Source organism: Sipha flava, unplaced genomic scaffold (assembly GCF_003268045.1).
Source record: "Sipha flava isolate LNK unplaced genomic scaffold, YSA_version1 213_pilon_pilon, whole genome shotgun sequence".
In the NCBI taxonomy this organism is placed as follows: domain Eukaryota; kingdom Metazoa; phylum Arthropoda; class Insecta; order Hemiptera; family Aphididae; genus Sipha; species Sipha flava.
The window spans coordinates 323,319-340,922 of NW_020272828.1; the positions used below are offsets into that span (position 1 = coordinate 323,319).

Genomic DNA, 17,604 nt, shown 5'->3' on the forward strand with positions numbered 1-17,604 from the left:
ACTTTCAATTTTGAATTTGGGCCGCTTAACGTAAATCGTAATAGATAATGAGCGATTTTATAGGTTTGGTTAAGTATTATTTTCGTTTATAATAATCTATATAAACTTACTGGAGAAATCTACTGCTTTGATCGTACTTCTAGAATATTATTCTAGAATCGATTTGAAGCGACTCAAACACTCGTAAGCCGCATCTTCTTGACTCTCAAGTATCGTTTCACCGAAGCCAACGACCGTTAGTGCACAATGGTTTACCGTAAGTTGAATACCCGTAAAATCTTTTCCTGTAAGTATATGGATAATAATATTGTTTAATGTTACACTATGAACGTCTGTATGGAAATCGTACTAATCGTTAGTGAGCAACATTCGAAAAGTTCATAATCCAATATTAGCTCTTCTTCTCTGGCGATTTGATGCAAAAACAAAACATTCGATGGAACCGTAAGCATGTCTATTGTTTTAATTTCCTGTGACATAATAACAATTGTACACATAAATCACGTTTTACATTGTACGTATCACTCGTATGCCATGGTTACGATTAGATAAAACAAATGTAATTACCTTCAATTTACGCAAACCAGGATTATTTGATAGTCGAAATCTTTCGACGAGATCGGCGTCTACAGAAGCAAATAATGATTTTTTGTCTTCATTGACGATAACCGATTCGTTTACAGATGACTCGTGATTTTCATTGCGATTAAGGCATTTTGAAATGACGATAGGACGACCATTATCGTGTTCTTTAAGTGACGCTGGGTGACTTAAGACCTCATTGCACGTTTTAAATGCTGAATCTTTGTTAATTTTTATGCATTCCGTTTCATCAGCTAAAGTAAATACTGGTGCGTCAACGACATCTGTGGTGTCCGGTTTCGAGTAGAATCCCGCAGACGTGAAAACGCGTTCATCGCAGACTATCCCATTACCTCTGGGATTTATTTCAGAGACATATTTTGCCAAATCAACTTTACTACTGGTAAAATTTTTTATTTTGTGATACATTTCAGTAGCGACTTGTCGTTTGCCAATTTTTTTATGCACACCATTGACTTCAATCGGTAAAAATGAACATTAATAATTTATCGAACATCAACAGAAATGTTATTTCAATCACTTACCCCTTACAGTGAATGACAATACAGTACACACAACCGAGTATGTGAACGTCCTGCTATCACCTTCTTTAAAAAACTGATATTTCGGAAGTATCCAATCTCGAGACCTACACAGTTCTTGCAGGGCGCCTATCGGATCAGATTTGAAATATGCTTCTAATTTATTTTCTCTGAGTTTTTGTCTGAAAATAAACATAATATTACGTATTTTTTCTATTTAATATAATTTTGTTTTTTATTTTTTATACTTAGGATTTTTCCTAGTAGTATCGACGGTCTCTATTTGATCCTGTATTTGGACAGCAATTAACTTCTCATTGTGACCCGTGAGTGTATTAGTTACATTGCAGATATTTTCCTTAGTGGATGTAGAATTCGCACTGTCCATTAAATTTACTTCGTGATCTATCTGGGTAGTCCTTGTAATCGATACGCAATTCATATTATCCTGATTGTTTTCCTTTAATTCTTTGCTCAGTCGAAGTGGCTGGACTTGGTTGGCTTCTGTAGTTTTGTGGCCAATACTATCAATGGCGGTGGCTACAGACAGCTTTTCATCGAATTCAGCCAATTCGTGTATTTGACTTTGCTGAACATCAATCGCACCAGAGGTTTTTTTGATACCTTCATAAGAAAAAATTCTATTAAATAATATAAAGAAAAAACCTAAGAAATATGTGAAAAATGTCAGAACGACGTCGGCGATAGTAGTAGTAGTATTTTCATCTATTTCAGTAAATTCCTCGCAATAGTCGTTTTCTTTGTTTTCACTCTTATCAGCTTCATTCAATTCGCTGATATCACTTTCGTTTCCATCAAACGATACTCCTGGACAATTTATAAGTTCATCAGTTAATTTTGACATCAAAAAATTATTTTCAGTAACAAATTATTTGATTTTTTTCTGCATTGACTTACTTTCTTTGGTTATTTTCTCTGATGAATTTTGAAGGCGATCAATATTTAATTTGTTAATCGAATTATCTGAAAAGAACGTTTGTTTGATATTGTTTTACCTTACAATGTACATTGATTTATAGATTTCGATAAATTATTTATTAAATCTATAATTGGTTATATACCTTCTAATTCTTTAACTTTACTTTGAAACTTTGAACACTTTTCTCTTAAATGGGACAACTCGTCGTCCTTGAACTTACTTTGAAATTGAAAATTAACTGCAAAAGAATATTATGCTATTATAATACATTAGAATTGGATATTATTTCTGTAATTTTAAGAGCTTTTAACAATCAGATACTTTTGATTTCGTTCATTTCTGACAATAATGTATTGATAGTCGCCTGCTGAACCTCGATTTTCATTTTAAGCTGAGCTATCATTTCACTATGATTCGAAATCATTGAATCCGGTTTAATCAATTGCGATTGATCTACAATGTTCAGAAGTCTATTTTCTCCTTTGCGTGTATTAGATTGAATGCAGTTATTATTCATCTTGAAATATATTAACTTACAAATTATAAAATATATATATAAAATATACAAGTATAGTAGCTCTACGGTTATTATGATAATAAGAAATCGAACTGATTGAATATTATATCAAAGCGTTGAAATTCTAAGTCAAGATACCGTGATATTAAATTCAAAACTAAATGCGGTAAAGAAATAACAAAGCTGTATTGTTTACTAAACAAATTTTATAAATCATACTTGTTTATATTTTTATTTATTGTATTTCATTTGAACCAGTTAACAATTAGTTTTTATTTGATTTTTATTAAGTACAAAACTCTACGAAATGTCATAACACTACTTTATTCTTATATATTTCAACTAGCGAGTAATTAGTAAATAGTAAAATAATTGGATCAATTCTTTAACCCCAAATACAGATACTAATTTTTTTTTTGTTATAATAGCTTTGATTTTATCATTAGTCATTAAATATTACAAAAATGCTTTTTAATATCGTAACTATTCATTATATTTAACTTTTAATCGAAAATTGTATCGTATGTCTTTACAACTAGCATATTTTTTTGAAAATTATGAAATATTTATAAAATGTAATTTCTTTAATCTTATCGAATAATTCCTGAAAAGATAATTGGTGTTAGCAAGTTCGTAACACGAACTCAGTTAAATGTTTTCATAATTATTTCTCAGTTTTTTCAATTACTCAGGAAATGGTCAAAAATTAATAAAATATCTCGCTTCCTCTAAATATATTGGCCAGGTACCAGTTTTCGTATGCCTTTCATGACTGTTACGATTGGAGTAAATTTCTAATCGAAATCTTAAATATAGATATGAAAATAACCAGAAGGGCTTTTACCGAATTGGTTCCCAAGCTTCGTCCCCACGTGCCGAATTGGTTCCCGTTTAAAAAAGGTATTTTATTAGGTATAGCCGAATTGGTTTCCATTTAATTACGCCGCAAATTTTCCTTCACAATTTTACAGCTTTTTAACAGTCAACTTTAAAGTAGGCTTGGTTAACAATGTGCGTTAATGTGTGTTGAAAAAAAAATGATAAAATATATACAATTTTAAATCGTTGATTCGGAAGTCAATTAGTCATCACTTAAGTGTCCGAAATACAAATAATAAAATATAATAAATACAATTTAAAACCACTGGTTTGCAAATTTGAAGCCAACTTTATTTAAATATTCAATTCTCGTAATCTTCTTATTAATGTACTCAGTTATACAATGTTCAAAGTATTTATTATTTCTTTCCTGTTTGCTAGTAATTTGTTAGTCTCTAGTAATCTATAATCTATTAAATTTCTATACTCTATCTTATCGATGTAATAATTGTGTCTTACGTCATACATATGGCTTTTATAATTTTTTTTTTTTTTGCTTTCTATGCATTGGACCGCTGGATTTTAATTTTTTAATAGTATTGGTAAATTGTATTACAAATTAAAATTGTCACTATTTTACCTATACACAAACGAGAACCAATTCGATTTTACCTAATAAAACATCTTTTTTAAACGGTGATATTAAATTGAGTCTATATAGATAAAATGTTATAACTACCTACCGGTGGCGATCTTGAACTTTGCACATCATATTATAGCGTAGTATCGGATATGCAACGATAACAGATATTCGTCAACGGTTTACTCGTTCATAATCAATCAGCCGTGTCGAATAATTCGTGAACACTTACTTTCAAATAACCTTACGTTAAATTATTACGAGTGAAAAATGGAGTGTATGCTTAGTGAAAAACAAAAAGAAATAAGAATTATTGAAGTTTCGATTTCAGAACATGTTGCAGAGCTAGGTTCAACGGTGGACATGTTGTAAAACTCGTGCAAGTGTTTTTTTTTTTTTTTAAATTAACCTCTAATAATGTTTTGTCAGATATCTATCTGATATTATATCGGTGTCTCCTGGATAACACTATTAGGCTAAAGGGACTCAACTTGACTAATCGACTTGGAATACACCTGAGGTCATACACTTGCAGCGGCGGATCTGAGATTTTTTCAGAAGAGGATATAAAATATTTTTGTACATAATATCTACATTAGTTTTATTCTACTAAATTTACAAGACGAGATTTAATTTCCTTGATCACCGTGCAATTGCACCAATTACTTCATCGGGTTTTTCATGTTCCTTGTTATTTTTATTCGATGTAAAACCTGATCGGACCTCAGCTGTATCCCGGGGTGTGTGGTATAAGTACGAGGTGTACATCCGTAATCTGATATGAAGTTATAGATACGTGTATCCATATTGGTCACGAAATAATGAAAAATTAGTTTACATTTCAATTGGTTGTGAATCCGAAAACATTTCGACCGGTATCGCCTTCGGTATCAAGTCATAATAAATAAACTTTTTTCGACCCAACGGTTGGGAGGAGGAGGAGGATCCATCTCCCTCCCGTAGATCAGCCACTGTACGCTTGTACGATAATTGTGGTGATGATTTCGGCGACCATCGGTTTATCGACCAAACGAAACGGTTTTTGCGACTCGTAATGCGACCCGTTCTAGATCAGCGACCATCGATCACGTAAAACAGGATCGCCACGCGCGTCATTCAAATCGAACGACATTGCGGTCGTCGGTGTTAAAACACGATTCGCGGTCGTGACCGACCGTCAAGTTCAACCGCGTTCGATTTCGCCCGACATCGGATCGGGCGCGGCGTACCGTTGCGGGTCGGACGCCTGTCGGTCGGTCGGTCGGTCGGCGCGCGTGTGCAGGCACGCGTGTGCTCACGGCGAAAGTGCAACGGCCGCGATCGCGATTTCCAACGTTATTATTACGATCTTACGCTTTCACGACGCGATCATCGTTAACCGGTGCCGCCGCGTGCGTATCTGACCGTGGTCCGCGGCGCAAGGGCCGAATGCAAATCTATATACGCGCGCACGTGCGAAAACGAAATTTTTTTTGTTCCCCCGAGAAACCGCTCGTCCGATCGTCTCGGGGTTTTTTTTTTTTAATTTTCAAACGACGACGGAGTAGCACGTCGCGGACCGGGTTTCACGACTGATGTCCATTATCGAATTTCAAATCAAATTTATTGATTTTTTAAGCTCATCATCCCGTAGGTCGATCAACCGATCATTTGTTTTTAACACACCGCGGCAGAAAAAACCAATCCGCCTGGGTCTCACGTTAAAACTGCCAATTGGACTGATAAAAAATTAAAAAGTGTTAAACAGCGCCGACAAGAGAAACTGGCCGTCAACCCTAAGCATGGGTTAAGATCTTAAGGAAAGCGATCGTTTGTTTAATCATTAAATCGTCAAATAATTGTTTTCATATTTGCCTATAGTAACCCGAGCTAACATAAAGCTGAGTGTTTATTTTCACGGACAAAGCCGGATGATTCAACTAGTCTATATAAATACATGTATAAGATTTGCAAAAATAAAAAAAATCGCAAATCATTGACGTGATGTGTACAAATATACTGTGCGGCGTTAATATCGCAAGATACTACGCGAAAACTGCTATAATAATAATAATAATAATAATGTACTGCGATACTATCTGAGCGGACTCTTTGACGCCCACTTCAAAAAGCGAAAACGTTGCGTTGCGATTTCGAAAACTCATTCCGTAAAAATATAGTTTTTAAAAATCGATTTGAAGGTATTTAACAAAAACTGTATTGGGCACGGTCGTCATGTAAACGTAAGTGACGGTATTACAAGTTCTTTATTGGACCGATTAATGTTTTTGTCGGCAACGTTTCGAAACGTTGTGATAGTTCACATAGCGAACATAAAACATTATTTTCATAAACACTATACTGTATTACTAAATAATACGATACCTATTAGATTTCGTTACGTTGTTAATTTGTTGATATAAAATCAGTTATGGCTTATACCCATATAGATGTTAATTATAAGTGTTAACCTCACTAAAAGTAATACACGAAATCAATTGGTACTTTCACGTTACTACAAATATTAAAAATACATTATTGTACGATGAGTGTACATGACTTTTTTTTTATATCTACGTAGTAGTTTCTCTACAGTAAATGTGTTAAGTACAATAATTCAATTAATACAAATTTTTTAATTATTTTTATAATTTGTGTTACATAATATCGGCAAATGAATACATATTTCCCAATGCTGAATAGGTAAGTACACGAGTATTTGATACTAAAACGCTCGTGTAATTTAATTTATATTTTATACATAAATGCAATTTCTATAAATTAACATTTTGTTCTTACGTTGAGCGTCGAACGCAATATTTTTCAACGTTCGTAAAATCATAAACATATTTCCTATTCAAAAAACGTAATTTATTCAAGAAATTTGTACTTTGATTGCACCATGTACATATTATTTCAATTGGTAAATATATATTATTATTGCAGTTGGCTATTTAATATATAAAAAATTTAAGTTTATCAACGCATATTAAATTACATTTTTTTTTTTTTTTACACAGATTTCTATAAACTCGATTAACGAAACATGAATTAGTAATGTTGAGTTGAAGATAAATATTTTTTCTCGTAACTTTTGTAAAATTATTTATTTCCTAATTTAGTTGAGAATTCACTAATTGAATGGAATTTCAAATCCTTTGACTCTGCGAAAAATTGGAAACGCCGCCTTCATCGGAAAACGAAAAATAATTTACACATATCTTCCACACCCACAAACAAAACACGGGCTCTAAAAATAGGATGTATTTGATTAACCTAAAATGTATTCATCAACGTCGCAGATAGTTCGTTAATTACTAGCGGTGCCTAATTATTCCAATAAATTACACCTACCTAAAATGATTTACATGATTAAACAATGCGCCTATTCCCATTACAATATTACATAAAACACATGTCGTTCGTGCACAGCAATATTTAAGGACACGTTTTTAGTAAATTGACATTAATTATATTAAAATAATTACGCGGCTTAATTGCTACATTAGGAACATGTAATGTTTAATTAGAATTATGACCAACTCTTGCAAAATATATACATTGATTATACTGTTCTACAGCTCTACACATTAATTTTTCAACACTTCCAACATACCTAATACATGAAAAAATATAATACATTTGTAAAGACTGAAATAGATTTCTTTTTTTCTTTCTTAATTATGATTAAAAAATATTACGTAGGTAGGTGGTATGGGTTGTGCTTACCTACTTCTTTAACCTTCACGAAACCGGTCAACTAGTAATGGTATTTCTAAACAGGAAAAACAATTTGTGTCTGCATACGTACACAAAAGATACGGTTACACGTAGGTTTATAACGTTTTCAACTGGTATTGCGACGATCATTTACCGAAACAACAGCTCTACAGTTTAGAATTTTCGACGATTTATGGACCCGCGAGTCCATTACGTAAACGCCGTGAGATATCATTGTGTTGTACATTGTGTTGACGACGGAATGACATTATTTGTGCACAGTTACAGTGGCAGTGCATACCTATAGGCTGTATTGCATGCGCGCGCAATAGAAACTTCAATAATATTTGTGACATTCCTATAGATTTAATGTTTATTTCCGTTGTATAATATTATAATGCGTACTGTGTCACGTTTTCTACGGTGAAAATCGTAAAAGTTAAAACCCTAAAGTGTTAAATATGTTATATATATATATATATATATATATATATATATATATATATATATATATATATATATATATATATATTGTACTTATATTATTATTATGTTATGTTATATTGTAGTTGCTGTGTACGCAGTGCGACGTCCGGTAAAAAGCAATATAGGCCAAACGACAGTTTTACTATTTTTCAGATGTACACCACGGGACAACAAGACGGTAAAATCAATTGATTTCACACAGTCACGAACGCAGAGGAAAGGGATTAGTGGTTCAAACCCTCCTTCGAAATATCAAAAAAAAAAAATGCATTGTGGTATTACCCAGGTGGTCTTTTATCTCCGATCACGCCTTCTAGTATTTCACTATGTAGCTCTTTCGGATATCTTAGAACATGACTCACCATTTTCCATGTTTTCTTTATAATCATCTAACCCTAAGTTTTTTTCCTTGTTTTTTCGGAACATGAACGACACAAAAGAAAACCGTGTTCGCCAAGCGACAAGCACAAGGCGCTTGGTCCCTGCTTTTAACGCTAATCACATTTTGTAACGACGATAATATACAATAGGTACATTAAATTTTATTAAATTTTGATGCGATGGTAATAGACGCATACAGTTATTATTTTAATTTTATCACGATATTACATTTTTCTTTGCAACAATAACGTTTCATGAATAGTTTATAATACTATGTGACCAATACACTAAAAAATAATAGAAATATTTTAAAATATTCTTAAGAAAACGTATAGGTTGGTCATAATGTTAAACTATTCATAACATTTAATCGACCACCCAATGTTATTATTGCTGAGAATAATATAGTTGTTCGATAAAAGTGAAATCATATGGTAATTATGTGTAACGATTATTGTCATATCAAATGTATTCAAATGTAAATATCTCATTACTAAATACTATACTTCAACTGGCTGTTCCGTAATCTATACTATTTCGCTTAACCCCAAAGTATCGTTTAGCTCATTTTCCCTTAGATACAAATATACAGTTGTATATACGTGCATAATTTCGAGCGTACATAGCCCCTCACTATTTCTTTCTTTCTGTGTCTGCACGATTATATATATTATAGGGAGATAGTTACAAAACAAAAATTTATAAAAATGAATATAATAAATCTATAGACGTACAACAATAATATGTGGTTAGTGTTTTAGTACTTTAATCAACACTTTGCGGTGTTGTTGTATATTGTTTGAACAGTTTATTTATCAACGTCGTACTCATAAGTTTTTTACGGCAAATTTCTACAGCCATAGTAGTAGTGAATAATATACTTGGAAATAATTCTTCTCCGTCAGTTCGGAAATGTGTTTGTTGTGTTTAAAATCTAATAGTAAGTGCTCAAAATTAGCAGATTACTATTGTAATTTAAATAGTTCATAATCATAAATGCCGAAACTATAAATTGATACAAAAATCAATTGGTATTGTAAAAGGAAATAAATATTACAGACACTATACTACGCATAAATAGCTGTACTATTATATTATAATATTTTGGTATATGTTTAATTAAAATCGAAATTGATCGTATGGAACACAAAAGTTACATAGGTCCTTCCTTATAACCACTTTTCTGACGGTTGTAGTCCGTTCATCAAAAACAAAGAAAATCCTAGAACAAACTCAGAAGGAACATGATAAATATGTTTCTGATGTTACCGATGATTCGAAAATCTCCTTGGACATAAATAATAAATAATTATCAAGAACGAGATTAATACCTATGTTTCTAATCGAATTATTAAAATAAGACAACTGATACGAGTTTCAATCAGAGCGCCACTACACTGATCAGCTATTTTGCATCGAAGCTATGTAAAGTACATTTTAAGAAAATAATATATTGTTTGGAGAAATTTTTAATTTCATCCAAATCATGGATTTACCTGAACTAAAATTAGTAGGTACATTAGAACGTCATCAAGATCTGTAATATATAGATGTATGTTAGAAGATGAAACCTATGTGTTAAACGTTATAAAATAACAACACAAGTACCAGCGATTATCACTGGTAATTATAATGACGTGGCTGTTATAATGCATAGATACTTCAATAGTGTTACAAAATTATCTAAGTATTACAAACGCAGAATCAAAGCAAGTATATTTCAAGAACATTTTTCGGTTTAGCAAAGAACTCAGAACTGAAAAGGTTCGAAAAAAAAAACAAAAAGAAATATAAGTTCACACATGCCGGGCATGATTTGAAGGGTGGTGACTTATAGAGACTAAATCCTTCCAAAAATGTATGTTATTCGTAGCGTAGCTCGTAAATGTAGGGTCTCGGTAAGTATGGTAATTCGGACCAAAATTGTTAAAATTATTAATTCCAAATGCTGCCTTATAATCGTTATTACAATACTAAAATACATATATTTCGTTTAGTTTTGTATGTTGTAAAAATGTTTTTAATTTCTATATACAACTATGGTTTTTTAAATATTTTTCATTCGAACATTTTTACTTCGGATCGTGGGTAATGCCCCGTAATGCAACCCTATAGTTACTACGTCACTATATATTAAGTATAACATTTTCCATCAATAATCCAAAGCCTAAAATTATGTGTGATTCATAAATGTGTACACTACGGAATTCGAAAGTGTATACCGAGTACATTTTTCTATGTATGAAAACATTATTGAAAAATGCAACATGAAAGTCGCAAAGCATTTCACTGGTTAGAATACTAATTTTACATTTTTCATGAATAGATTATGTAGATAAACGAAATTTTTTATGAATTAAAATAAAGATACATTTCAAGTGCATTGTTTATAGAAATCAGAAAAACGATCATTTACATACGATACAAATACCGTAAAATTGGTTTATATTGAATAAAGGAATAACTACAGGCCTATTAACGTTTTATCCCTATTGTAATTAAACGAAAATTGAATATGTTAGACCGTGATATTACCTTAAACATGCGGTAAACGCGCGGTTATTGTTTTTGATCGAAATGTTTAATATTTTCTAAACATATTTCCATTGCCTGAATACAGTTTAATAATATTCGAAGGGTTACCATATTATGATATCTGTGTATAACATTGGTTTCCAATCTGAGGTACGTGAATAAAATTAGGTAATGGCGGAAAAAGTCGAATTTGTTTGATTTAAAACGATTCGTTTCGGAAATACATAATATATGTCATTAAAAATGAATCATAAGCTTACAATCAATAACCATCAACTTAAAGAATGGAGTGTATAGAATGCAGATTATAGAATACTATATATAATAATAAATATAGTAATAAACTGATCGCAGATCCAGATTTAAGATTTAAACCTAGGATAGGTCAGTTGGTGTAAAAAACTATAGAATTCGAAATAAAATCAAGGATCTCACTACATTTTTAAATTACAGGGGTAGCCAAAATTAATAGGTTCACGAGCCACACGAATAAATATAATTCCAAGAGCCAAGTACAAGATAAATACAGAACATTTTTAATAATTTGATAACATTTTATAAATTTAAGCCCATAAAATTAAAATCCAAAATAATAATAATATGATAAGTAAATTTTAATTCTATAAATAAAACGCGAACCGCATCTAACAATGACAAGAACCACATGTGGCTCGCGAGCCGCAAATTGGCCATCCCTGTTATATTACAATTCTTTTTTTTTTAATTTTAATAATAGAAAAACAAATAAAATCCTTTTTCCTGTGTCCTATTACAAAACATAAAAATACATATGTTGTTACATTATATTATATTGTTGTTGTGTTTTTATTTAAGCATCTTTAAAGTAATTTTGTGAAAAAAAGGTTGAAAGTTATGACGAGGGGTTACAAAATATTAAGCTTCGGAAGAAAAAAAAGGTTGAAAACCACTGGTGTATAAAACGTTCGGGAATGCGAGGGTCTGTTATAGATTTAAATATTCACATCCCATCCATGTAAAAAATTGAAACGGCACCTATGAGTATCACACACACACGCACACACACACACACACACATGCGCACAGTTGTAATTCGGACGGAAACGAAAAACAAAACGACCTCGGGGGGTACGCGGCGGGCCCCTCCCCGAGGGGAAAAAAAACAAAAAAAAACCACTAGCGATTCCGCCTCTATTCCAACCTGGGCGATGTAACGTAAAACACGCAATAGCATAATAGAACATGCGATACCGCGATGGTAATTCCGCATTTGTTTCACGTATGCAACCAAACAATTTATGGTCGGTCGGGAAATACGTACGCGAACGGGACGGGCCAAAGCGTTTCTGAGATCGCGTTTGACGACGACAACGGTTTCGTACGTCTGCACGGACCCATAAATTACGGCGTATTACTGTTGTTGCGATGTCCGGTGAAAAAAATGAACGTATCGTGTTTTTTTTTTTTTCTCCATTTTTTTTTCATTTTTATTTATTTCATTTTTCCCGAAACGGTATTGTCTAACGCGGAATTGTTGTAGTACGACGACGATGATATCATTTATGGACGACGCGAACCGATTGTTCGCTATCTATTCGCTCGTGCTTACAACGCGCGCGCGCCCGTGGACACAATGAACGTTGTGCACGAGCAATGATTGAAACTTTACGTACGCGTTACGCTTCTTATTCGTATGACATATACATTTTAATTTCCCCCCCCCCTCCCCCCAGTTACACGTAGTTTGTCCGTAAAACGAAAATTTATATGCATAAAGAAAAAATGAAAGAAACGAAACACGTTTGATGTGAATACGAAATCGGTGGACATGATTCATTCAGCGGGTATCCCGCGGAAACAATAGGTAGATGTCATGTAGAACGAAATCAACAGCTGTCGCTGTCGAATCGCAAACAAATCACGAATCGTTCAATATCGCATCAACCTTTGGTACTGCGGTCAAGTGCAATATTTTAAAATCGAGTTCTAAGAAAAAACCTATTTTGGAAATCGCAGGGATTAGTTCCGCGATGGAGTATAACTTTTAAAACACATGTACCGCATATCCCTTCTCTCTACCCTTAGCGTACTGATTAAAAACAAAGTCAAGAAGTCGGAGCCTCGAAGGGTATTCGGTAACACTCCGTAGAAAACATTCAATAATTTCTTCAGAAAAGTGCTACACATCCAATCAAAATAGTCGTAGAAATAAGATACGTAACGGGAAAACGTTAATAATTTTATTTTTATTATTCTAATATTCTTAATTAATTCCTGATATTACCGAGAAACATGAATCGGATTAAATGCGGATTTTTTTTTTTTTTTTTTGGGGGGGGGGGAAATATTTACTCTAAAAATGTAGACAGCAGAATCCGTATGGAACACAAAACATTTCCAATTGCCGTTGGCATGACGTCATTGGGTAAACGGAAAGAATTTTATCGCGAATACTAAACTATTTAATATATTCGGATTTATTTATACCATTCATTAATATTTATAATTATATCCGCCGAGTAATATTTTTACATTGAAATAAATAATTTTTACTTTATCGAGTAGTATGTAAGGTTATTAATTTATCATACTTATGAACACTTGGTTTTATCATAATTGTATACTGCCAGAACCGTGTTTTTTAATAATATTAAAAAATACAAACTGTAATCCATTATTACATACACATAATAAGCACAGCATAAATACTAGTACGTACATTTTTTTTTTTTCAAAACCTAATGCTATAATCTCAAAAACATGTCACAACAATGAGTTTTAAATTTATTTGATCCACCAACCAATGCATGTAATTCATATTATTACAGAACGAATATATTACATCGTAAACAACCTTGAATTAGTAACCATGATGAACGTTCAGTATTATTATTATGAATATACATTATGAATTCGATTTTAAGTTCATATTTAACATACATACCGAATTCAGCATTCATACGGGTGAGACATGTACCTACATCTTGGTACTCTGCATACAACCTGAAATAATTTTAACAATATTTAATGAGTTCATTAAATTAAACATCCAATTGCGATCATTTGCATGATTATATGCAATGGTTTTAACAAACAAAACAGTTTTCAGCGAACTCCCAAACGTTTTGACGAATAGCACGAAGTAATGATAAACATATTATTAGAAAATATAATAAATATAATTTTTTCAACAACAAAGCGAGTTTTTTTAAAAAAAAAAAACTTAAATTTAATTTAGTGTACGCTTCAAACCAGAACTTTGAAACCGCTACCGGAAAAATGGGTTACCGGGTCCGGAGAACTCGGAAAATTTTTCGGAACCAGTTGTCGGTCTTTGTAGTTTTTAGAAATAGTGGTAATTGATTCCTGGTTACCAAAATAACTATAACAAATAGGATTACCGGTTATCTGTTTGGAAGCGGTTTTAAATCATCAAACTTAACGGTAACCACTTTTAAACAGGGTTTTCGTTTTTTTTTTTTTCAACAGTCGATTTTCCTTTATTAAACTTAAATCTGAAGTACTTTTAACAAACCATTTATGCATTTTGTTGCAGGGGCGTATTTTAGGAGGGGCAAAGGAACGATCGCCCTCCCCCTGAATCCGTATTTAAAGAATTGATTATATGTGAGATACACATTTCAAATTTTTTTAATGTGGATAATTTTATACCGAAATCAAATTACGCGTGGCTGTGAATACTGAATTGGGCTTTTCTTGGGTCTCCATACTTAGTGAAAAATCAAATAAAACACAAGCATAACTTTCAAAACACAGACAGATATTAAAAAATAACTATACAGAAGCTGATTCTAAGTGAATCCGGCATTATAATAAAAAAAAAAAAAACACAAATATTAAGGATTCACCTGATTTAAATATTATAAAAAATTTTGAACCTGAATTAAAGAAAAAATTTGAGTCTCCTAGAAATAAGTCTAAATACGCCCTTATGTTGTTGTAATGTGACTGTAGGTAAGAAGAGGCATAAAACAAAAGAAAATACTACATAACTACATAAGTAGTATACTTATATCTTTTTTTCTTTAAGATATATAAAACACTTAAAAATATAAAATAAATGATAATAGTTTGATAAACATGAAAAAGATTTAAATACAAAACATTCTATCCTAATCAAAGTTCACACTTTATACTTGAAAAACTTAAAATAATTAACAAAAAAATTAATCTGTGTATACCATAGTGTATCACTGTATAATGTATACTTATGCAAATATTAAATATCAAACTTAAAAAAACATATTAAATTTCTGTGCCCATCTTATTTGCTCTTATAATCATATTATTGTTTTAATTTTGGTATATTTAATATCCTATATCTGGTAGTATGTATATCGTACATGAGTTATAAATGTATAATATTACATATCATATATGTCAGCTATTAGAACAATCTGTATACTGAGAATCTACCCGCATTTTTTTGTGCGCTGATAATATTAAGGGTTCGAACATGGATTGTTATTTATGTTTTGGTGTTTTTACATTTATATATTTACTTAATGATTCTAAAATAATTTAATAAACTATTTTGGAATTATTTTCGCCAATTCAGAATATAATTAAGAAAAAAAATTTTAACGTTAATTGGTTACCGTTATAGATTTCCATCTTTACCAAATTACACGATTACCGGTTTTTGATAAACTACTTCTCTGTATTGAAACACGAGAACCGGGAAGCGGATACCAGTCCCAAAAGTAATCGTAGTAACTGGTTACCGGTTTCAAATCCTGAAAGAAAAAGATAGATAAATAGGTGCATTACATTTGACTGGCTTGCTTTTACCGACATTTCATACGGAGCTTGCGAGTATTGTATCGACGTCGGTGTATCTGCGTGAAACACAGGGTTCTCTTTTCCCAAATTTCTTACTTTCCCCGTGATGTGCAAGTATTGAGCCAGTAGTTGGATGCCAATAAAATGTATTCATAGCTCTCCAGCATTAGTGCAGTACTGGGTAACGTTAAAGACAGTACTGCACCTGTATGGATTAGCTTGCAGTTGGATAGCCAATGCATGTGCAGTATTGCGCCCATCGCGAGGACCTGCATAAGAAAACTTTTTCGATTGGGTAGCATAAAAGAAGACAAATCCTTGTTCAATCATGCCGGGTAACCTGTACTTATACATGAAATGCAAATACCATTCGGTTACGTAAGGGAGTGTGTAGGGGTGCAATACCCCCGCCAACTACGAACGACCTGTTGTATAGTTAGCAAAGCAGTATTAGTGTTATAGGAATCTGTTTTAGAAAGTAGTCGGCAAATTTGTAACCGTACTTAATCAATAAAAACTGCAAGCGTCGGTCCTGCCCGTGTGTAGGATGCAATACCTGACGGTTCCGTGATGGACGGGAGTGCAGTGCATCCTGGTACCAGGACGTACAAGTCGCAGCGATTTGGGTTTTGGACGAAACACCGTTTCAATCCAATCTGGATTTCGAGGATACACTATGCCATCCTTCTATTAGCGCGTGGCGCTCCTCGAAAGCCGGGGGGCGGACGAGCGGTGGACTCGAGCCAAGTTGCTTTTAACTTATCGATTTTGTCTTCTCTTAACTTAAGTTAATTATTTTCATTAACTTGTCCACCTTTGTAAATAGGTACAAATCTGACCGCGTTGAATTAATGTGAATTTTAATCGGAACATAGAATACAATTCGTTTTATCGTTAGCCGAAACACCTAAAAGTTTTTGAGCATTTCATTCGGACGACTTTAATGTTAAAACCACCTCAAGCAATAGTTACAAGTGTTAGTGAAACGAAATATTTGACAATTGTGCGATGTTTACCCCACAGAAAAATACTTTGGTGTTCACGATTTTTATAAGATTAATATGACGGTACTTTGTTTCTGCGAATTCATTGAATGCCAAGCAAAGTATATAATCAAGATGATATATTTCAATGAAAAATTAATTAATCTAATGGTTTAACTGTTGATTATAATGGACTACCGATTGCATGTTATTTACAATTGTTTTAAAATGTTTTAAGAAGTGGGACCCAGATAAAAGTACCTATTTGATTATTGTGAATGGTATTATACTACAACAGTGAGTTTTACAAAAATATTTTAAAAATCTGAAAAACAGGTACCTATATACATTTTGTAATAAAAACAATATTCTAACTAAAATAATTTATCAAAGATAAATAACAAGTATATTTCGTGAATTTGAATCAATAAAGATTATTAAAGTTATGTTGAATTAAAATATTCAACATAACTTTAATACCTATGGCGAAACTGCAACCGAAGGTTTAGGAGAATATAGTTTTATTTATTCATGCAAAAAATACGTGAGAATAGTACATGCATAAACACAGCAAGCTCAATTGTTAAAAAATATAAGTTTTTTGTTTATTTTTAGTCATCTTTTTCAATATTTTAAAAATAATTTAATAAATAAAACTATTTCATATTTTTTAGTTTACAATACTTACAATAATATAA

General features: G+C 32.2%; 1 protein-coding gene across 1 annotated transcript; it reads right to left on the reverse strand.

The window, feature by feature from the left end:
• Nucleotides 1-69: 69 nt before the first annotated feature.
• On the reverse strand, nucleotides 70-15,813 carry LOC112682878. The gene is made up of 10 exons (XM_025553640.1): nucleotides 15,740-15,813; nucleotides 14,065-14,123; nucleotides 2,386-2,581; nucleotides 2,207-2,302; nucleotides 2,043-2,108; nucleotides 1,373-1,952; nucleotides 1,128-1,306; nucleotides 568-1,058; nucleotides 350-470; nucleotides 70-284 (listed from the first exon to the last, which is right to left on the reverse strand). The coding sequence occupies exons 2-10, from the start codon at nucleotides 14,074-14,076 to the stop codon at nucleotides 148-150; spliced, it is 1,878 nt and encodes a 625-aa protein (XP_025409425.1). The 5' UTR covers nucleotides 14,077-14,123; nucleotides 15,740-15,813; the 3' UTR covers nucleotides 70-147.
• Nucleotides 15,814-17,604: the final 1,791 nt, after the last annotated feature.

What these genes read in the sequence shown, in the direction of transcription:
- LOC112682878 (XM_025553640.1), bottom strand. An exon ending in AGAGAAAATAACCAAAGAAA is followed by an intron (nt 1,953 to 2,042) that starts GTAAGTCAATGC and finishes TAAATTGTCCAG; the next exon opens with GAGTATCGTTTGATGGAAAC. An exon ending in ATTGTCATTCACTGTAAGGG is followed by an intron (nt 1,059 to 1,127) that starts GTAAGTGATTGA and finishes TACCGATTGAAG; the next exon opens with TCAATGGTGTGCATAAAAAA.